Genomic DNA, 15619 nt, shown 5'->3' on the forward strand with positions numbered 1-15619 from the left:
TTGTCATATGCGTTCTTTATATCTAGAAACAACGTCGCGGGTAAGCGCTTCAAAAATATTTGGCGTTGTACAGATGATACCAAGTCCACCAAGTTGTCATTTGAAGAGCGTCCACGTCGAAACCCTGATATTATATCTGGATATATGGGGTAGCGCTCCAGGTACCACTCAATACGTGTAAGCAGCAAGCATTCTTTCCAGTATTTTACCAACGTAACTAGCCAGTGCAATTGGACAGTATGATGTCAAGCCAGAGGTGATTTGCTAGGTTTCAGAAGCGGAACTTAACGACTGCACTTCCACTCGTCTGGAACTGTACCCTCAATCCATGATTTGTTGTGATATTCGAAAAGAGTGTGCCTAGCTTCCTGTTCAAGATTTCCAAGCGCCGCGTATGCTACACCGTCGGGACCCGGCGATGATGACCGTCTGCAAGAAGCCAGAGCAGCATCAAGTTTCTCCACGGAGAAGGGAAGGTCCATTCGTGAATCCCGTGAAGCTGGAACATCGTTGAAATGTAGCGTTGCCTTTGGAGTCAATTGGCCTGCTACCCTAGCGCAGAAATCTTCTGCTACCTCGACCTCACCACGTGTTTGGTACAGTGCGAGATAATTGAATGGGTAGAGCTGTTTAGGGGATGTTCGGCGACCACGAATCACATTCCAGATGTGTGATAAAGCCTTGCGGGGATCAAGCGTTTCACAAAATGTGCGCCAACGTTTTGCCTGGAGGGCTTGAATTCGGCGCTGAATGTTGTTTTGCATGCGTCTCGCATCTCTGAGGTCGAGGCCCGAATACGTGCGTCGGTATGTACGCTCTGCCCTCCGTCGCAATGCTCACAGGCGCTGTAATTCCGTATCAAACTCTGTGTAGGTAGGCATTGGGGTAAAAAAAGACGTCGCGTTTATTATGGCCTCCTTAATTTTCTCTTCAATGCCTGCAGAGAGGCCTCCTGTGCAAGCATCTTTCATAAGTGCTTGAAATGCCGACCAATCGATGTGGCGCATTCGTGGGACAGACGTGGATGTGGAAAGGCCATCAATGATCACATAAGAAGGAATGTGGTCACTTCAGTGTGTTTCTATACCTGCAAACCATTGGACATTTCTGGTAAGGCACCCAGACACCAAAGCTAAATCAAGACATCTGCTGTAAGTTGCCCCTCGAATAAAGGTCGGTGTACAGTCATTAAGACAGTGCAGGTCATAATCAGAAGCGAAGGACACAAGCTTTCTTCCCTTGAGGTTCATTAAAACACTTCCCCACTTGATGTGGTGAGCGTTAAAGTCCTATGATGATTCAAGGCCAGGTGTAATCGCCATCACGTCGTCATCGTGTGGAGTCAAAACGTGATGTCGACATATACGCACCCACAAGTGTAAACGTAGGCTTGCGCTTCGTCACTGTCAGGCAAACGCACTGGTTATCGTAGCTGGGAGAAACCCAATGGATTACATATGTGAGTTCTCGCCGAATATAAATGATGGCCTTGCTGTTTCCCTGGTGCGTTGGAGATGCAAATGACTCATAGCCGGACAGTCGTAAGATCTTTAGAACATATTGTCGAATATCTTTAATTCGGTACTGAAGCCCACGGGCATTCCAGTGAAAAATAGAGGCATCCTTGAGTTTTTTTCCAAATGTTAATGCTGGGGGAGCCATTGTGTCTGCTACTGTAGAGCCGCTAGAACTGGTGTTAGCGCGTCCAGAACCTGAAGTGCATTCTATGCAGCTGGCGTGTGCAGACTAGATAGCACAGCGCGGGTTGCATTCATCATGGACGTGAGAATGGCAATTACTTGTAGGTCTTAGCCATGTCCCACATCCTGACGTTTCTCTAGTTCGGTAGTAGGTGCAGGACATTCAGTTCGCGGCAGGTTTCCTGGCCCAGCGGACGTGGAAGGTTTTGGTAGCGGTTGCCAGTTAACATTTGAGGCAGCACCTCCAGATTCAGTGCCCGTCGAGGTCCCTTAATTTAAAACTGCAGTCATATGAGTAGGACAAGATGCCGGAGTACTCGAGGCCTTGCTATCAAAATTAACAGGTTTCTTAGATGATCTTCGGTGACGCGAACGACGCCGTCGCATCTTAGCAGCGGCCTCTCTGTGTGTAGAATGATCACGCACTATTATACTTCAGCACTGCCTTTTATGTCTTTAAGCGGGCGCACTCCTTTGAGTAGGATTCATGTGGGCCACGGCAACTAACACACTTCAGAACAATCGCGCAGCAAATTTCGCCGCTATGCGACTCAGAGCATCTAGAACACATGATGGAATTTTTGCAGACGCACTTAGGTTCCCGATCTTCATACACTTTCTGCATTGAAGTGGCTTGGGCACGAAAGGCCGGACCGGGTGTCGGAAATGTCAAACCTTCACATGCGATGGTATACAGTCTCGCTTGAAAGTGAGCTTGATACATTTAGATCTCGATCTCGGGAGATCGGACTCGTGGACCGTCTGAATAAAATGATAGCGCACATGTTCGCCATGTGTGTACGTTCATGCCGAACACAAGACCTGGGAGGCCATCTTGGCGTACCTAATCTTCGCGTATAACAAATAGATCCAGGAAACGACCAGTGTGGCCCCCTTCAAGCTTGTGTACAGCAGGAGTCCAATGACCAAGCTCGATGCAATGTCGCCACATGCAACCGATGAGAACCTGGACCTCGCCGCCTACCTTCAGCGTGCTGAGGAATCTCGACGACTTGCACGATTGCGCATTAAGGACCAACAATGCACCGACGACGGACGATACAACTTGCAACGCCACCGGCACAGTAAAACTCGGGGACCAAGTCAGGGTATGGACGCCACTTCGCTATCGTGGACTAAGTGCAAAGCTGTTTCGTCGATACTTTGGGTCATACAAAATCCTTCGCCGTGTCGGGCAAATCGACTATAGAATTATTTCCGACGGTAACGATAGCATCACAAAGGCGACGCGCACGCCCAGAAATCTTGCCTAGTGTTCGTCTGAAGCCATTTACCTGGCTTAATGAATCCGTGGTGTTTAAAGTTTTTAATGTTTGCGTTTAAGTTGCTTTGTTTGTTTTGGAGCATAGAAGCGATGTTTTCTTAAGGCGGGAGTAATTGTGCGACACATTGAGATCTTTAATTGTTGTTTTTTAGCACTCGCCGGAATGCGTCTTTATCACTCTGATGCTGGCACGGGTACCAATTGCGTATTCTTTGTTTGTTCATGTTCGCTGTCGCAAGACGCACTTTATTGATTTCTTTGTCACGAAAAATGCGCCGAGATGCATCTCGAAGATTCCAGCCTCTCATGTGTATTTCTGCAATGTTCCAGGTTGTACTATCACTGTTCGCGACGTTATGTCGATGTTTCTGAGCCGCCTTTCAATTGAGCGTTGACAGGTGCGACGGGGATTCTTTGTTCGACGACCGACGAGCACGATTGCTGCTATCGCCGCTATCGAGCTGTTTTGTTCTGCGGGCGCCAGTCTGCCCAATAAAGAGTTGATTTCAGTGCTATTAGGGTGGTCTCCTCTTTCGTTGCCCACGACCTTGGCACCACTACGTGACACTATGCTATCCAACTAACCTGACACCTCGGAGTTTCAGAAGCTGGCAAGCACACCGAAGATTGCCCCCATATAGCAGGGTCCTTCGCGACAGACATAAAATGCAACCAAAAGCCAACAAAGAAGATCCACCTGCCCCGCATGTTTTGCCTGGCTACCTCGTATGGCTATGGATACACCCTAGTGAAAAATTTCGCAAAGTACGAGTTCCCTATCGTGTCTTCAACTGACATCTCGCGTGAACTATCTTGCCGAGGGCCTTACGCCATCTACCGATCCACGTCGCTATGGCAAAGAGACTGGGAATGCCCGACTTCTTAAGATCTACGATGACTTCAGCGTCTCTTGCGCTCTTGAAGTTGCTAGGATGGCTCATCTTCAGTCCTGGGGCAGCTGTAAAGAATACGGGTTTACACTCGAGCAGCATGATGACCGCCTTTTGCTCGTGGCTGGCTGTTCTGGCTGATCTCATCTGCTTGAACATCAGCTTCAATTTTCAATTTTCACGCTTGTGCAGATAAACCCCTGCCACACAATACATTCTTTCCGGTGGGCAGTCGAAACAGCAGGACAAAGAGAACCGAGAGATTTCCGATGGCGATCATAAATGACTTTGAGGGAAATCGGCGGGCCTGGCGCGAGCGCACTTGCCACACCAGTGTCCGTTTCTTCTTCCTCGTCCGTAACAACACCCGTGGGCACCAATCGTTTATTCCAATCGATGAACGAAGTTCATGTTGATCAGATAATGGCATCACGATGGTCTTGTGTGGATCGGTGAAGACACCAGAAAAGGAAGCTAAAACTGGCAGCAAAATTACCGATGCTGCCTAACCCAGAAAAGTTTTCATGCACAAGTCACTAAAATTTGGCGGCTGAATCCCAGGCACGCATCAAAAGGCACAGGCGGGGTCAGTGTTTTTAAGTGTGGTCTATTGTGTGAGTGGGCTTGTCTCGGGTCGGTGGGTTGGGTCGTTCATTCGCTGTGTCTTGTTATGTGTCTTCACGTGTTGGTGGCGGTTCTGGTCAATGGGTTCTTCACGTCGCTTGACTTGTTAATCGTGTCTTGTGGTCAGGCCGGGGTACTAGGCGGGGAGAACAACGATGAGGTCAGGTTGAGTCTGGGTAGCTCGGAAACAGCCAAGCGATGTGTCCCGGGAACCCACTGCCGAAACAGACGCTGTGCACCGAAGCTCCTGGCCAGGATTATAGAGAATGTGCTTCATTTTATCAGCAGCGCGTACACTATCAGGAAAAAAGAGAAGAAAGGTTTACGAATCACCGAACACCTCTAGAACTAAACGTTACCGGGCGGCAAGCCAATGAAATCAGAAGAGAACGGAGAGAGGTCCAATGGTGATAATAGAGGGTAGTTAATGAAAGTTGGCGGGCATAGCGCCAGCGTCTCTGCCCACGCCAGTGTCCGCTTTTTCTTCGTCCGTAAGAATATATATGTGTATGCGTACCTATGTATTATTGTTATGATTATGATAATGTGTACAATCTCAACAAAAATTTAATATTACGGACGCTCCTGTCCATCAGCTCGGAACCTGCTACATTACGAAAATGTCGAGGTAAGTTTCCCGGAAGCCTCGGCTTCAGACACTCAACAATAGTATTTTAAGCTTGTGGCAAATATATCCTGACCCCGATTTTCACCTGTGTTGCAACCACACGGGAAAACATTGATACGGTAGAGAGGATTATCGGTCCTCTGCTCAAAATCCTCAATGTTGGTACAGCTTATACAAACAGCGTTGGCAAGCAGCCTAGAATTTCATTATTCATGCTCGCTGATCAAAATGAAAATTCTCGATACTGGCTGCTCCTATTGTCCATGAGGTAAACATTCCAAGTACTCGTATATTTCTTCAAAGCAAAACGATTTATCATGTAAGGCTTAGCATCCTATATTTATTTCGTCAGCTTCAGTGGAAAGCCTGCACTGCGTGACAGCCAGCTTTATTCGGCCTATCATTGCTCGCAGCAAGCCGAGTAGAGAAATATACGAGAGGGGCGTCAACGGCCGTAGTGGTCGTTCTTAGAAAAAAAAATAATGTTTGTAATTGATGCCTTTCCTGAAGAATGCGGTGATTTTCATCCACTTTATGCTATATCAAGCCTGCATCTAACTTGTAATGAAAGAACCGGCCTTCTAAATCATAAGCCAATAGCCCCCTCGCCTATTCAGGTGATCGTGCAAGCACTCAGCATCGATATGGATCGCTATCTCAACTTAGTAATTAAGTTGCTGCTCTAGCAATCTTTATTAGCCACCCCATCACACAGCTCTATCTAGAAGTGCCAGAAGCCACCTAGCCAGAAAATGCACTCAGAGAAGCCTGGGCGAGTGGAATGCGAATCTGTTTGAGAACTTCGGGTTGCTAAAAAAATTGCTCACGGTTACGTTGCTTCCTTATGCGAAATTTGAGCGCCGCCCATCAGCTGCTTCACCCTTTCAATAGATTAGGCAAAGAGTTCGAGCAAAACATCTATGTAAAATTACAGACTTTTTTTTTTATTTTTTTCACACGTATTCCTTCAAGGTACTCTCCACTAACCGTTTTTGGCTGTCATGAAGGAAGCTTTTTGGTCGAAGAAATGAAGAGAGCAATTGAGTTATCGGGAGGTTGCGCCCATAAAAACGTTTCGCGATCAACAGATATCAGCGACTAACTGATGCCGCTGACGCCGCTAGCGAGCGAAGAGAGTGAGAGCGGGATGCACGCAGCGTGATCCGCTTAGAGCGAGCCTACGTTTTGGCAACCGGAGAACACCCTCGCCGCCACGCAGGAAGAGGGACCCCCTTCTCCTCTTTTTGCAACGCGGCGACGGTGTTCTACGCAGTCGCGCTGTCTTGACTTGCTAGCGGCGTCAGCAGCATCAGTCAGTTGCTGCTAGCACTGCCTTCGACACCCCCCCCCCCTTCTTTTCTCGTGTTCTCCGGTTGCTACGTGCGCTGCTGTCCCCCTCGTTCGCCGCTGGATGTACCCCCCCTCCCACTCCTCCTGCGAGGCTCCGGTTGCCGAAGCGCCGGCTCGAACTAGGAGGGATGAAAGGGGGCGGAGCTGGTTACGAGTCCGACGCGGCCGACGCCGACCACAACGCGAAACACAGGAATGGGCGCGAAAGAGCGGCGCTCTAAAAGCAGAGGCCGCACCTCTAGTGATTTCAAACAATCGGGGCTACTTGTAGGTAACATCCGGGAATCAAAAAGTGGCGAGCGTCAGAGTTATGATGGGAGGTCTGTATAAGGCACGTTACAGACCACGAGTGTGTCAAGAAAGCATAGATGCATTCCTCAGTATTTGAGGCTTTGGGCACCTTCAATGTTTCCGTTAATATGTAAGCTATGCCTGAACAAGCAAATAAGAAACACATTTTAAGCAAGATACAGTGGAAAGGGCGGACAAAAGAGCAGAGAGTATTTAGGATCAGCACTAAGTATTACCTACTTGCTTTCTGGAAGTAACCCACTTTGTCGTCGTTGGGAGGGAAATATCACAGGTACGATTTGGAAATTTACATACTGGGGCACTGTTACGTAGTAGTGTGTGAATTTTGGTGCTACCTTTTTTAGGTTGAACTTGTGGTAGAGAAAAGGCGATTATCGAATACACATCCCAAAAAATTGCTACTTTCGTTCTTCTTGATACGCCACTATCGCCATAATTCCAAAAAAAGGTATAACTTGCCGCGCAAACAGCAGCACTGGTATTCCACTGGTAAGCGCATTGCTATGTCGCTTAAAAAACAAAACTTAACATACCTGCGGTAGCAGTGTAGAAGGAAGCGCTTATTTAGCAATGAAATATTTAGGAAAAAAAATTGCGGATGTTTTTTTTTATTTTTAAATAAATTGCGGATGGTTGTGATTTAGCGTGAATGTCCTTATCCAGGACTCTATTGGTCGCAGTTGCTGCCAAGCTCTCCAGACCATCGTCCGCTATGCCTCTATATACGAGCAAGAAAGAGCCGGCTCTCAACTCTCCATATTTGAATGACGTATATTATTTCTAATTTTGGTATGATGGCAGGTCCGCAATGCACGGTATAAGTTAGCGTACTGCCTGCAGCATTTGCAACTAACAGAAAATGTCCGGTCGACGACCGAGCAAGAATGCAGCCTATAGTCAATTTCTGTACTTGACAAAATAACTTCCGATATATTAGTAAGTGTAACAGCGATATGGCTGGCTAATTTAAATCTTGCTTTTTTGTCCAGTGACTGCGGTACAACTGAAGATGGTGCCGGTAAGATAGCTATGACGAAGCTAGAGGGGCTCCGAACTTCCAGATAGCGCCTGGTTATTGTGTTAATCTTACCCGGTCAAAGTTTGCTGCGCAAACCTTATGGAAAGTGTATTGTCTACAAATTCTGTTGGCAAAAAATTGTTAGCATTCATCGGGATTCCTGAGGTTACAAATTGTTGGTCGGCTTCTGATAGGTGTTGCGTTTTCAAACAAGCATAGGTGGCATAGTTACTTCCATCACATTACGGAATACCGGGGGACATATTAATTACCTTTCACATCATTATCAGCCTGGCTATAACTACAGCAGAGCGATGGCCGCTCCAATTTTCTCTAACCCGCTCTTATGCTGGATACATCCACTTGTCCCTAGCGTGTTTCTTAACAAATATATCCGTCATGAACTAACACTGAACCGAGGACTATATTCGTCCTATTGCTTCTAGTTGCACTCACTGACATCAGATGGCAAGATTTGTCTATGTGCTATTTGCCAATCTTTTGCTTTTTTACCCGCCTCTTCCACCCATGCGTGAAACATGGCTACCTCTTGTGCCTCAAGAAAATGACAGCGGGCGTAAAAACAAGTATTTTCACAACTCCTCTTTAGATGGCAGCCCTCTAGAGCTTTGCTCGGAAACAGAAAGTGACGTGTTCTCATCTGAGGACTCTGACGACGAAGATTCTGCCGACGGAACAGAAGACCTCGCGACTGCCCGTAGTGGTGCCCTATCCATGATTCATATAAAACTGCTGTCGCCTCACTTTTCCCGTTTACTCAAACGCCTATAATAACTGATGCACTACCTGACTGACAATTTAGTGGCTTGGTTTAAGCTTTTTTCGATGAGATGATTTTCCGAAAGACAGATTTGCTAATAAAAGAAGCCAACTTTAGGCAGTATGTTGCTGCAATTTTTCAAGTAATGAAACAACTTGGAATTGAAAGAATGGCATTGTTTTATTCAGAAAAAAAAGAGAAACATGAACTGAACGAAAAAAAACTCCTTGTATATTGGTACAATATTTCTTTATTTTCGCGGTAGTGAAAGCGTTAATCTCATACACCTGCTTGCTTGCCTCTCGCAACAATTGTTTATTTGCCCAGAAGTCGCCAGGCTGAAGGATCACCAACTAATCTTGTTGAGAAAGTATATTTCACCGCTGAAGTTGTAAAACACCGTAGTTTTGAGGCGTGAATTTGGCCTCACCTTTCCCGCCATTTAATCTTTTAGGAAGAATTTTCGGCACAATAGAACCAGGGAAAAGCGAAAAGTGAAGCCTGGTTGCTTCGGGGAGGGACAGCAGAATCTAATTTAAAGCAAGGCCTATGCGTTCATGCAGAACAGAATGCCGAACGTTTCCATGCAAAGTAAATGGAAAATGCAGCACATGCTCCACTCAATATAAAGTCGGAAAGACCAAGCTAAAGAAAATACAGTGCACATCAATGTTTAACACTAAAAACAATGCACGGAGATGTATGAATAAATTAAGGAGAGCAAAATATAGTTAGGTTGATGAATATTTTATGCTATGAACTTCAACTATTACTACAATATTGTTCGGTAAATATCCCCAGTCATGCAAGAATGGTGAAATCTGGTAGTAGCCAACGCTTAAGTAAGAACTGAATGATCGGTGCTATATCTTCTTTGAGAATGTAGAAACTGCCAAAAGGTAGAGGTCTGCCGATGAAAGACAGTAAGAAGGACGGCGCATGCTTTCCATACCTAAGTGACCTTATCCTGGCTGCAAATGGAGCGTACATACTCCTTTGCCTACTCCCCGGTGCCAATAGTCGCCTTCCTCATCCTTCTGGTTGAAAAGGAGGCGCGTCTTCAGTAGATATATGTACCCAATAGAAAAGCTGAAGCTGCCCAAAAAGATTGCAGCTCAAGCTCAATGTTGTACATGTGTAGCTGTGCGACCGAACATTGAATAGTCTCCAACGCCATGCTCTGTTGCGAGCCGGATGTTTATTTCCAAGGCCTTTGGCCAGTCGTGTTGTTACCTGTGTAGATCTGTGCGATGAGCAAGCGCCCTCACAATAACCCGACGCTAATTTAGCTTGGTTTAATTACATCAGACAAGAGTTTTTTAGTTTTCGCCCAAGCTCTCCGCAATGTCTACATTTTGTAAGCACTAGTGTGGAAAATTATGCAGGATATTAAAGTAGTACTTTGTGAGAATCAGTACTTAGGAGAATCCGCAGAAGCTCACGTTTTCCTCCTGGACTCTGTCCATTTCAGCATGCTCTCATTCAGTGAATACAGTGTTGTATGTTCTGTCCTGTTTTTTTTCTGTGCTTTTAATGCGTTGATTAGGGGATATTGCTCCTGAACCAAGCGCTTGAGCAGGTTGGCAATACTGATTTCGTTAGTGATAGTTCGTTATAAGTAAATCACTTAAGAAACTGTAAGCTTCAAATTTCTCCTTCTGTTCTTGGTCCAAAAACATTTCATTCAATCATATTGTCTTCACTTGCATTTGAACTGGTATGGCTGGCACAATTATTAACTTAGTCCAGGAGTGCCCCTTCTGAATTGCTCCTATCGATATGTTTTTGATTTAAATGCATGATTAAGAAGGCAGTGGTGCTCTATGGAGATTGCAGAAATAAAATCAGGGAAACTAGAATATATTGTTACAATCAATGTATCGGCGCAGTTTTAGTGTATCAGGCATCCATGATGTCTTTGGAACCGCCTTACTTAGTTATGTGGAGTGGGATATTGGCATGCAGGAAAGGATACATTCATAATACTACCGGCACACAGTGTCCACGCCCTCCGATTCGGCGTAAAGAATTGACACCACAGACGGTGGTAGCGAAAAACGACGATTACGTTCCGAGTCGCAAGACCACATAGACATAACCTCGCGCGCGAAGATAAAACACCTCACATTAAAATAAAGCTAGTGAATTGAAGCGAGGCTCGAGTGAAGTTAAATTCTTGTACAATATTTCTTCAATACAGGTATTGCAGAAGCTATTCATTATAATCATCATCATCATTATCATCCTGACTATACCCACTGCAGGGCGAAGGCCTCTCCCATGTTTCTCCAATTAGCCCGGTTCTGTGCTAGCTGCATCTACATGACTTCTGCGAACTTCTTAACCTCATCCGCCCACCTAACTTTCTGCCGCCCTCTGCTACGCTTTATTCCCTTGGAATCCAGTTTGTTACCCTAAGCGACCATCGGTTATCCTCTGTTCGCACTACATGTCCTGCCCATGCCCATTTCTTCTTAATTTTCATTAGAATGTCAGTAACTTGAGTTAGTTCTCTGACCCACTCTGCACGCTTCCCATCTCTTAATGTTACCCCTACCATTTTTTGTTCCATAACGCTAGGAGTTGTTCTCAATTTAAGTAGAACCCTCTTGGTTAGCCTCCACGTTTCAGCCCCATAGGTGAGTACAGGTAAGATGCAATTGTTGTATACTTTCCTCTTGAGCGATACCGGTAAGCTGCTAGTCATAGTCTGCGAGAAGCTATTACCATATAATAAACACGTGTACATGGATGTTTGAACCTAGGCCACATGAATAGCTGACGCGCAGGGGCTCACAGGGAAGAAAAACGATGCTACTAGACATGTGGTGCAGCTAGTTAATGTGTTGTTGTTGGTTTGACTTACTAATAATAATAAATTGGTTCACAGGAAGGGAAAGGCGCAGTAACTGTCACACTTGCTCTGTGGACACCCGAACCGCGCCGTAAGGGAAGGGAGGAAGGTGGGAATGAAAGTGGAAAGAGAGAAAGAGGAGCCGTAGTGGAGGGCTACGGAGTAATTTTGACCACCTGGGGATCTTTAACGTGCGCTGACATCGCACAGCACACGACTAAAATTCATTTTTTGATGCTTGCAAAGTTTACCGTAATATTTGCAAAACTTTTCACCCCCGACCGATTATAACTTAGAAGCTTTGCACTATGGAGAGCCGATGATAAACTCTATTCCATCTTCACTGAAGAAAACGCTGCCAGCTTTCCTAATTTTAATACCAAATGATGTAAAGTTTTCAATTGAAATGGCTTTCATATGAATACGCCAAACCTTTTGAGCAGCATCAATGCAGTGTGCAATTGCGTGCTTTTCATTAGAAGCAGCAGCTGTGTTACCGCCATGTCTGCGAGGGTATATGTGCTCGTCTTCATTAACAGCGCCTGTTACCTTTCCGTGGCATATTCCTTGTTAAAAGCAATAAATAGCCTCATGGTCCTTCAGAAAGCACAGGCTGTTTACGGAATCCTTGTGCTCTATCCGCATTGACCAAATCCCACTCCAACGCTTACTCGCGTTGCGGTCCTGTTATATGTCTAAACAAGCTTTTCGTGATATAGTAAAAAACATTAACCTTCATCTCGTTTCGTATAGCAGACCAATACTGCCATTTGTATCACATCAATCCGTATATCACCGCAAGCATGGACAATGGTTGAAAAACTTCTAAAAGGTCCCAATTTGAATATTTACGAACAACTTTCGAGGCAGCCGAATTGATTACAGCCCCCTGTTTTCCCGCTAGACCACAATAAAGCTGGCTGCTCAGATCTCGGTCTTGGCAACACTTAAGTATAGACTAAGCTGAACAGCAAGACTCCCTGTAGGGAACAATTTCTCCGTACGTTAAAGTAGCCCATTTCACGTTATTTATCGGATGTCACTGAATATATATATATATATATATATCGAGAGAAGGTAGGCAATCAGTGCGATAGCAGCACAAGCAATATTAATCAATTATAGAGTTGGTTGACTCAACCTTCAAAACTTAACGAGGTTTGTTTAGGTTCCACTGAGAAAACTGTTATATTTTGAATGGCGTGTCACGGTGGCTAATTAAAGATTTGTATATTACAAAGCGTAAAGACAAGTACATGCCTCATATAGAAAAAATTGGTATTTGACTCGAAATTTTGACCTGAAAAATATCTACCCTCTAATCGAAACATCAAGCCTGTATGTTATGTGACTGTACTAACTTCACCCATCCCTCTCTCACAACATTTATATCCACTCACCCCTTTCTCCGAGTGCAGGGTAGCAAACCGGTTTCTTTTCCCGGTTAACTCCCTGCCATTCCTCCTTATCTTCCTGCTCCTCCAAAAGATGTAACCTTTGATGAAGCATCTACATCATTGTTAATATTTAATTGTTTAAGAAGTCAAGTAAGTCTTGTTCTCGCAACACCCACACACACTTTATACTCTGTAGAAAAATCTGATCCTGATGAAAATGAGAAATGACATCAATTTTAAAAGTATTTCTGAGAACGGTCTAATATATATGTGAAATATTTCCTGGCCACACAATCATAAATAATGATCAAAATAATATAATACATAATTATCAACTGTAGACGCCTTAAACTCATTTGGGCAAAATTTATTTAGTCCTGGCCGCAAAACTTGTGCTTTGACTGGGTATGAGTGCGACCGCTTATGCATAATACAAATCTTTGCATGAACACCGCCTGATTCACGATTCACTCTGCAAGATGTATTTGAATGGGAGTGCAAGAGTGACCCTTAATCTAATCAAAATTATTTATGGTTGAAAAATCAAGTTGCATATGTGTAGGCAATGCAGACAGTCATATAGAAAGCTTTTTAAATGATGGTACGGACATCCGTTGAGATTACATACGTTTCTTGGATTACGATAGTCACGAAGTCTTTCCAGAGGTGAAAGGTCGTACTGGCGTGCATTTCCGTGATAAAAAATTACCACAAGTAGGAATACACTGCTTGTGACTTGCAGGACGTCCATGACTGAATGAAGAGTAAAGATGCTTCTAATTTCTTTTTATAAACAATTTGCCGTCAGGTTCACATTTCGAACAGATGTGAAGTGACTTACAAAGATTTTGTGTGAAAACAAATTAAAGTGACCTTTATTCTCTTCGAAAATGTTAGGACACGCTGTTAAATACGCTGCTAGACTAAACGAGCTTAGAATTTAAAAATGATATATCAGACTGCCTGCCGTATGTTTTCTGACGTCATCTAAATAGGTGTTAATTGTATAAGAATACATTAAAGGTAAAATAAAGTGCGTATCCTATTTCACAGCATGTACACCATTTAAAAGTTTATCTAACAAAAATCAAGGGTCATGCGGTGCTCACAATTGTTTACCTAAGAGCACAAAAAATCTCCCCATGGATAATTTATACCTAGTTTCCCAGGGCATTTCGACAAAATATATATACACACGCAATGCGATCATGATACTCTAGCAATGCTGTGGCGCTGTAATTGTAATTATCTGAAGGTATTGTTCGTTTCCGAAAAGTATTTTATTACTTATCAGCAATTTCCTATTTTACAGATTGGGTTAAAGAAAACTTTCCGCTCTTGAAAAAAACTATTGAGGCTTTTGTTCTTTACTTCTCAGCATGTGTGCTTACGTGTCACAAACGCTTTTGCAGAATAAAATATTTTTCTTCAGTAGAAGCAGTATTTATTACATTATAAAGCACAATATGTTCAATAATTCTATATGTAAAGAAGGCAAAGGACACTCCGCGCTGCGGCCTATCATAGCGCTCGCTTTTCTCTCGCGCTGAAGCTGTCACCTGCGTTCAAAGATTCTACCTAGAGTTGCTATATGGGCTTTGCCAAAGTTCCGCGTTCTCTTTCTTTCGCCGCCAAGCAACCGCGTAGCGCCGTGAAGCCGACCCTATGGTGGACCTCAGCTGCATTGCATCATCCGTTGTGAGTACAGCGCTCCTGCGCTGTGTGTCAGCTGTGGATATGAGTACTTATTTCGATTAGAAGAGAAAAAGCAATTGCTGTAGACTGGTTTTCTGTCTGGCTGATTGGCGCCTGCAGAGAAGGCATACGGCTTCCGTGCATAACTTGGTTGCTTATGCGGTACCTTCGCGTATCTCTGGCAAAGCCTATATAGTAACTCTAGGTACTGTAGAAACTGGCTCTAGCAGCCAGAATGAGGTTGTGGATCAGCGTGTTCCTGCAACAGAAACTTCACATGACCTAACAGGAGTTCAGAATTCTCAGAAAAATGAGATTGTGCCCTCCTAGACAGTCACACAGTCAGTGTTTGCGACGTGTTCGCCTGTGTTTCGGCTGGACTCCCGGGGATCACCCGCTGCTGGCAAGCCCACGGACTTTCAAGGGAGCGGCGCTCGTCTCGTATGGCGGCCACATCGTGACTCTTGAGGCGTCGGACTGCAACAGTGCCCGGTGAACAATTTGGTGTTTGTTTATGTACTCTCTCGTGTTTCATCTGTTGTAAAGCCTCTACGTTATTGGATACCTGTGTAATTGCATGCTTAGCGTTGGTATTCTGTGAACCTCTTGTCTATGTATTTCAAGTGATCTTGTGTATTCCTTTGTATCGTCTCTTGCTGTGCATAAATTGTGTTTTGTTTGTTACTTCTGACTCCGATCCTTTCTCTGGTTTGAACCGGCGACCGCTGGGCACCAAACGACCACCCCCTTCTGTCACCACAAGGTAGTGTAATTCCGGCTGAGCTTGCCACGCAGGTCGAGGGCATCTCCTTTGCGACCGGAACAGCTACCCCCATTCACTCAAAGGGTGTCTGGGCGTGTGCGCACCGTTAAGGGCGCATCGTTAATAATACCCCCTAATTATTAACGGGTGACACCGAGGAACGCTCAGCGCCGCAATAACGGAGTCGATTCGACTGCGTCCAGGTTTGGCCTTCCCCGGCACTGGCACCCTATGCCAACGGGACCCCACTAACTTCATGGTAGCAGTGAAGATGACATTGATGATTGGCATTCCGCCTACGAACAGGTGAGCCATCACAACA

General features: G+C 44.9%; 1 protein-coding gene across 4 annotated transcripts in view; it reads right to left on the bottom strand.

Moving 5' to 3' along the window:
• Window positions 1-13615, bottom strand: part of LOC146170906 (uncharacterized) — a 141491-nt gene extending 127876 nt beyond the window's left edge. For all 4 annotated transcript variants that reach the window (XM_084586706.1, XM_084586704.1, XM_084586707.1 and 1 more), the window contains exon 1: window positions 13468-13615. In XM_084586706.1, the coding sequence (XP_084442832.1) occupies window positions 13468-13590 (123 nt within the window). In that variant the 5' untranslated portion in view covers window positions 13591-13615. The remainder of the gene's footprint in view (window positions 1-13467) is intronic.
• Between the last annotated feature and the right edge of the window lie 2004 nt (window positions 13616-15619).

Source organism: Amblyomma maculatum, unplaced genomic scaffold, assembly GCF_055883805.1.
Source record: "Amblyomma maculatum isolate TAMU_Amacu unplaced genomic scaffold, ASM5588380v1 scaffold_28, whole genome shotgun sequence".
NCBI lineage: Eukaryota > Metazoa > Arthropoda > Arachnida > Ixodida > Ixodidae > Amblyomma > Amblyomma maculatum.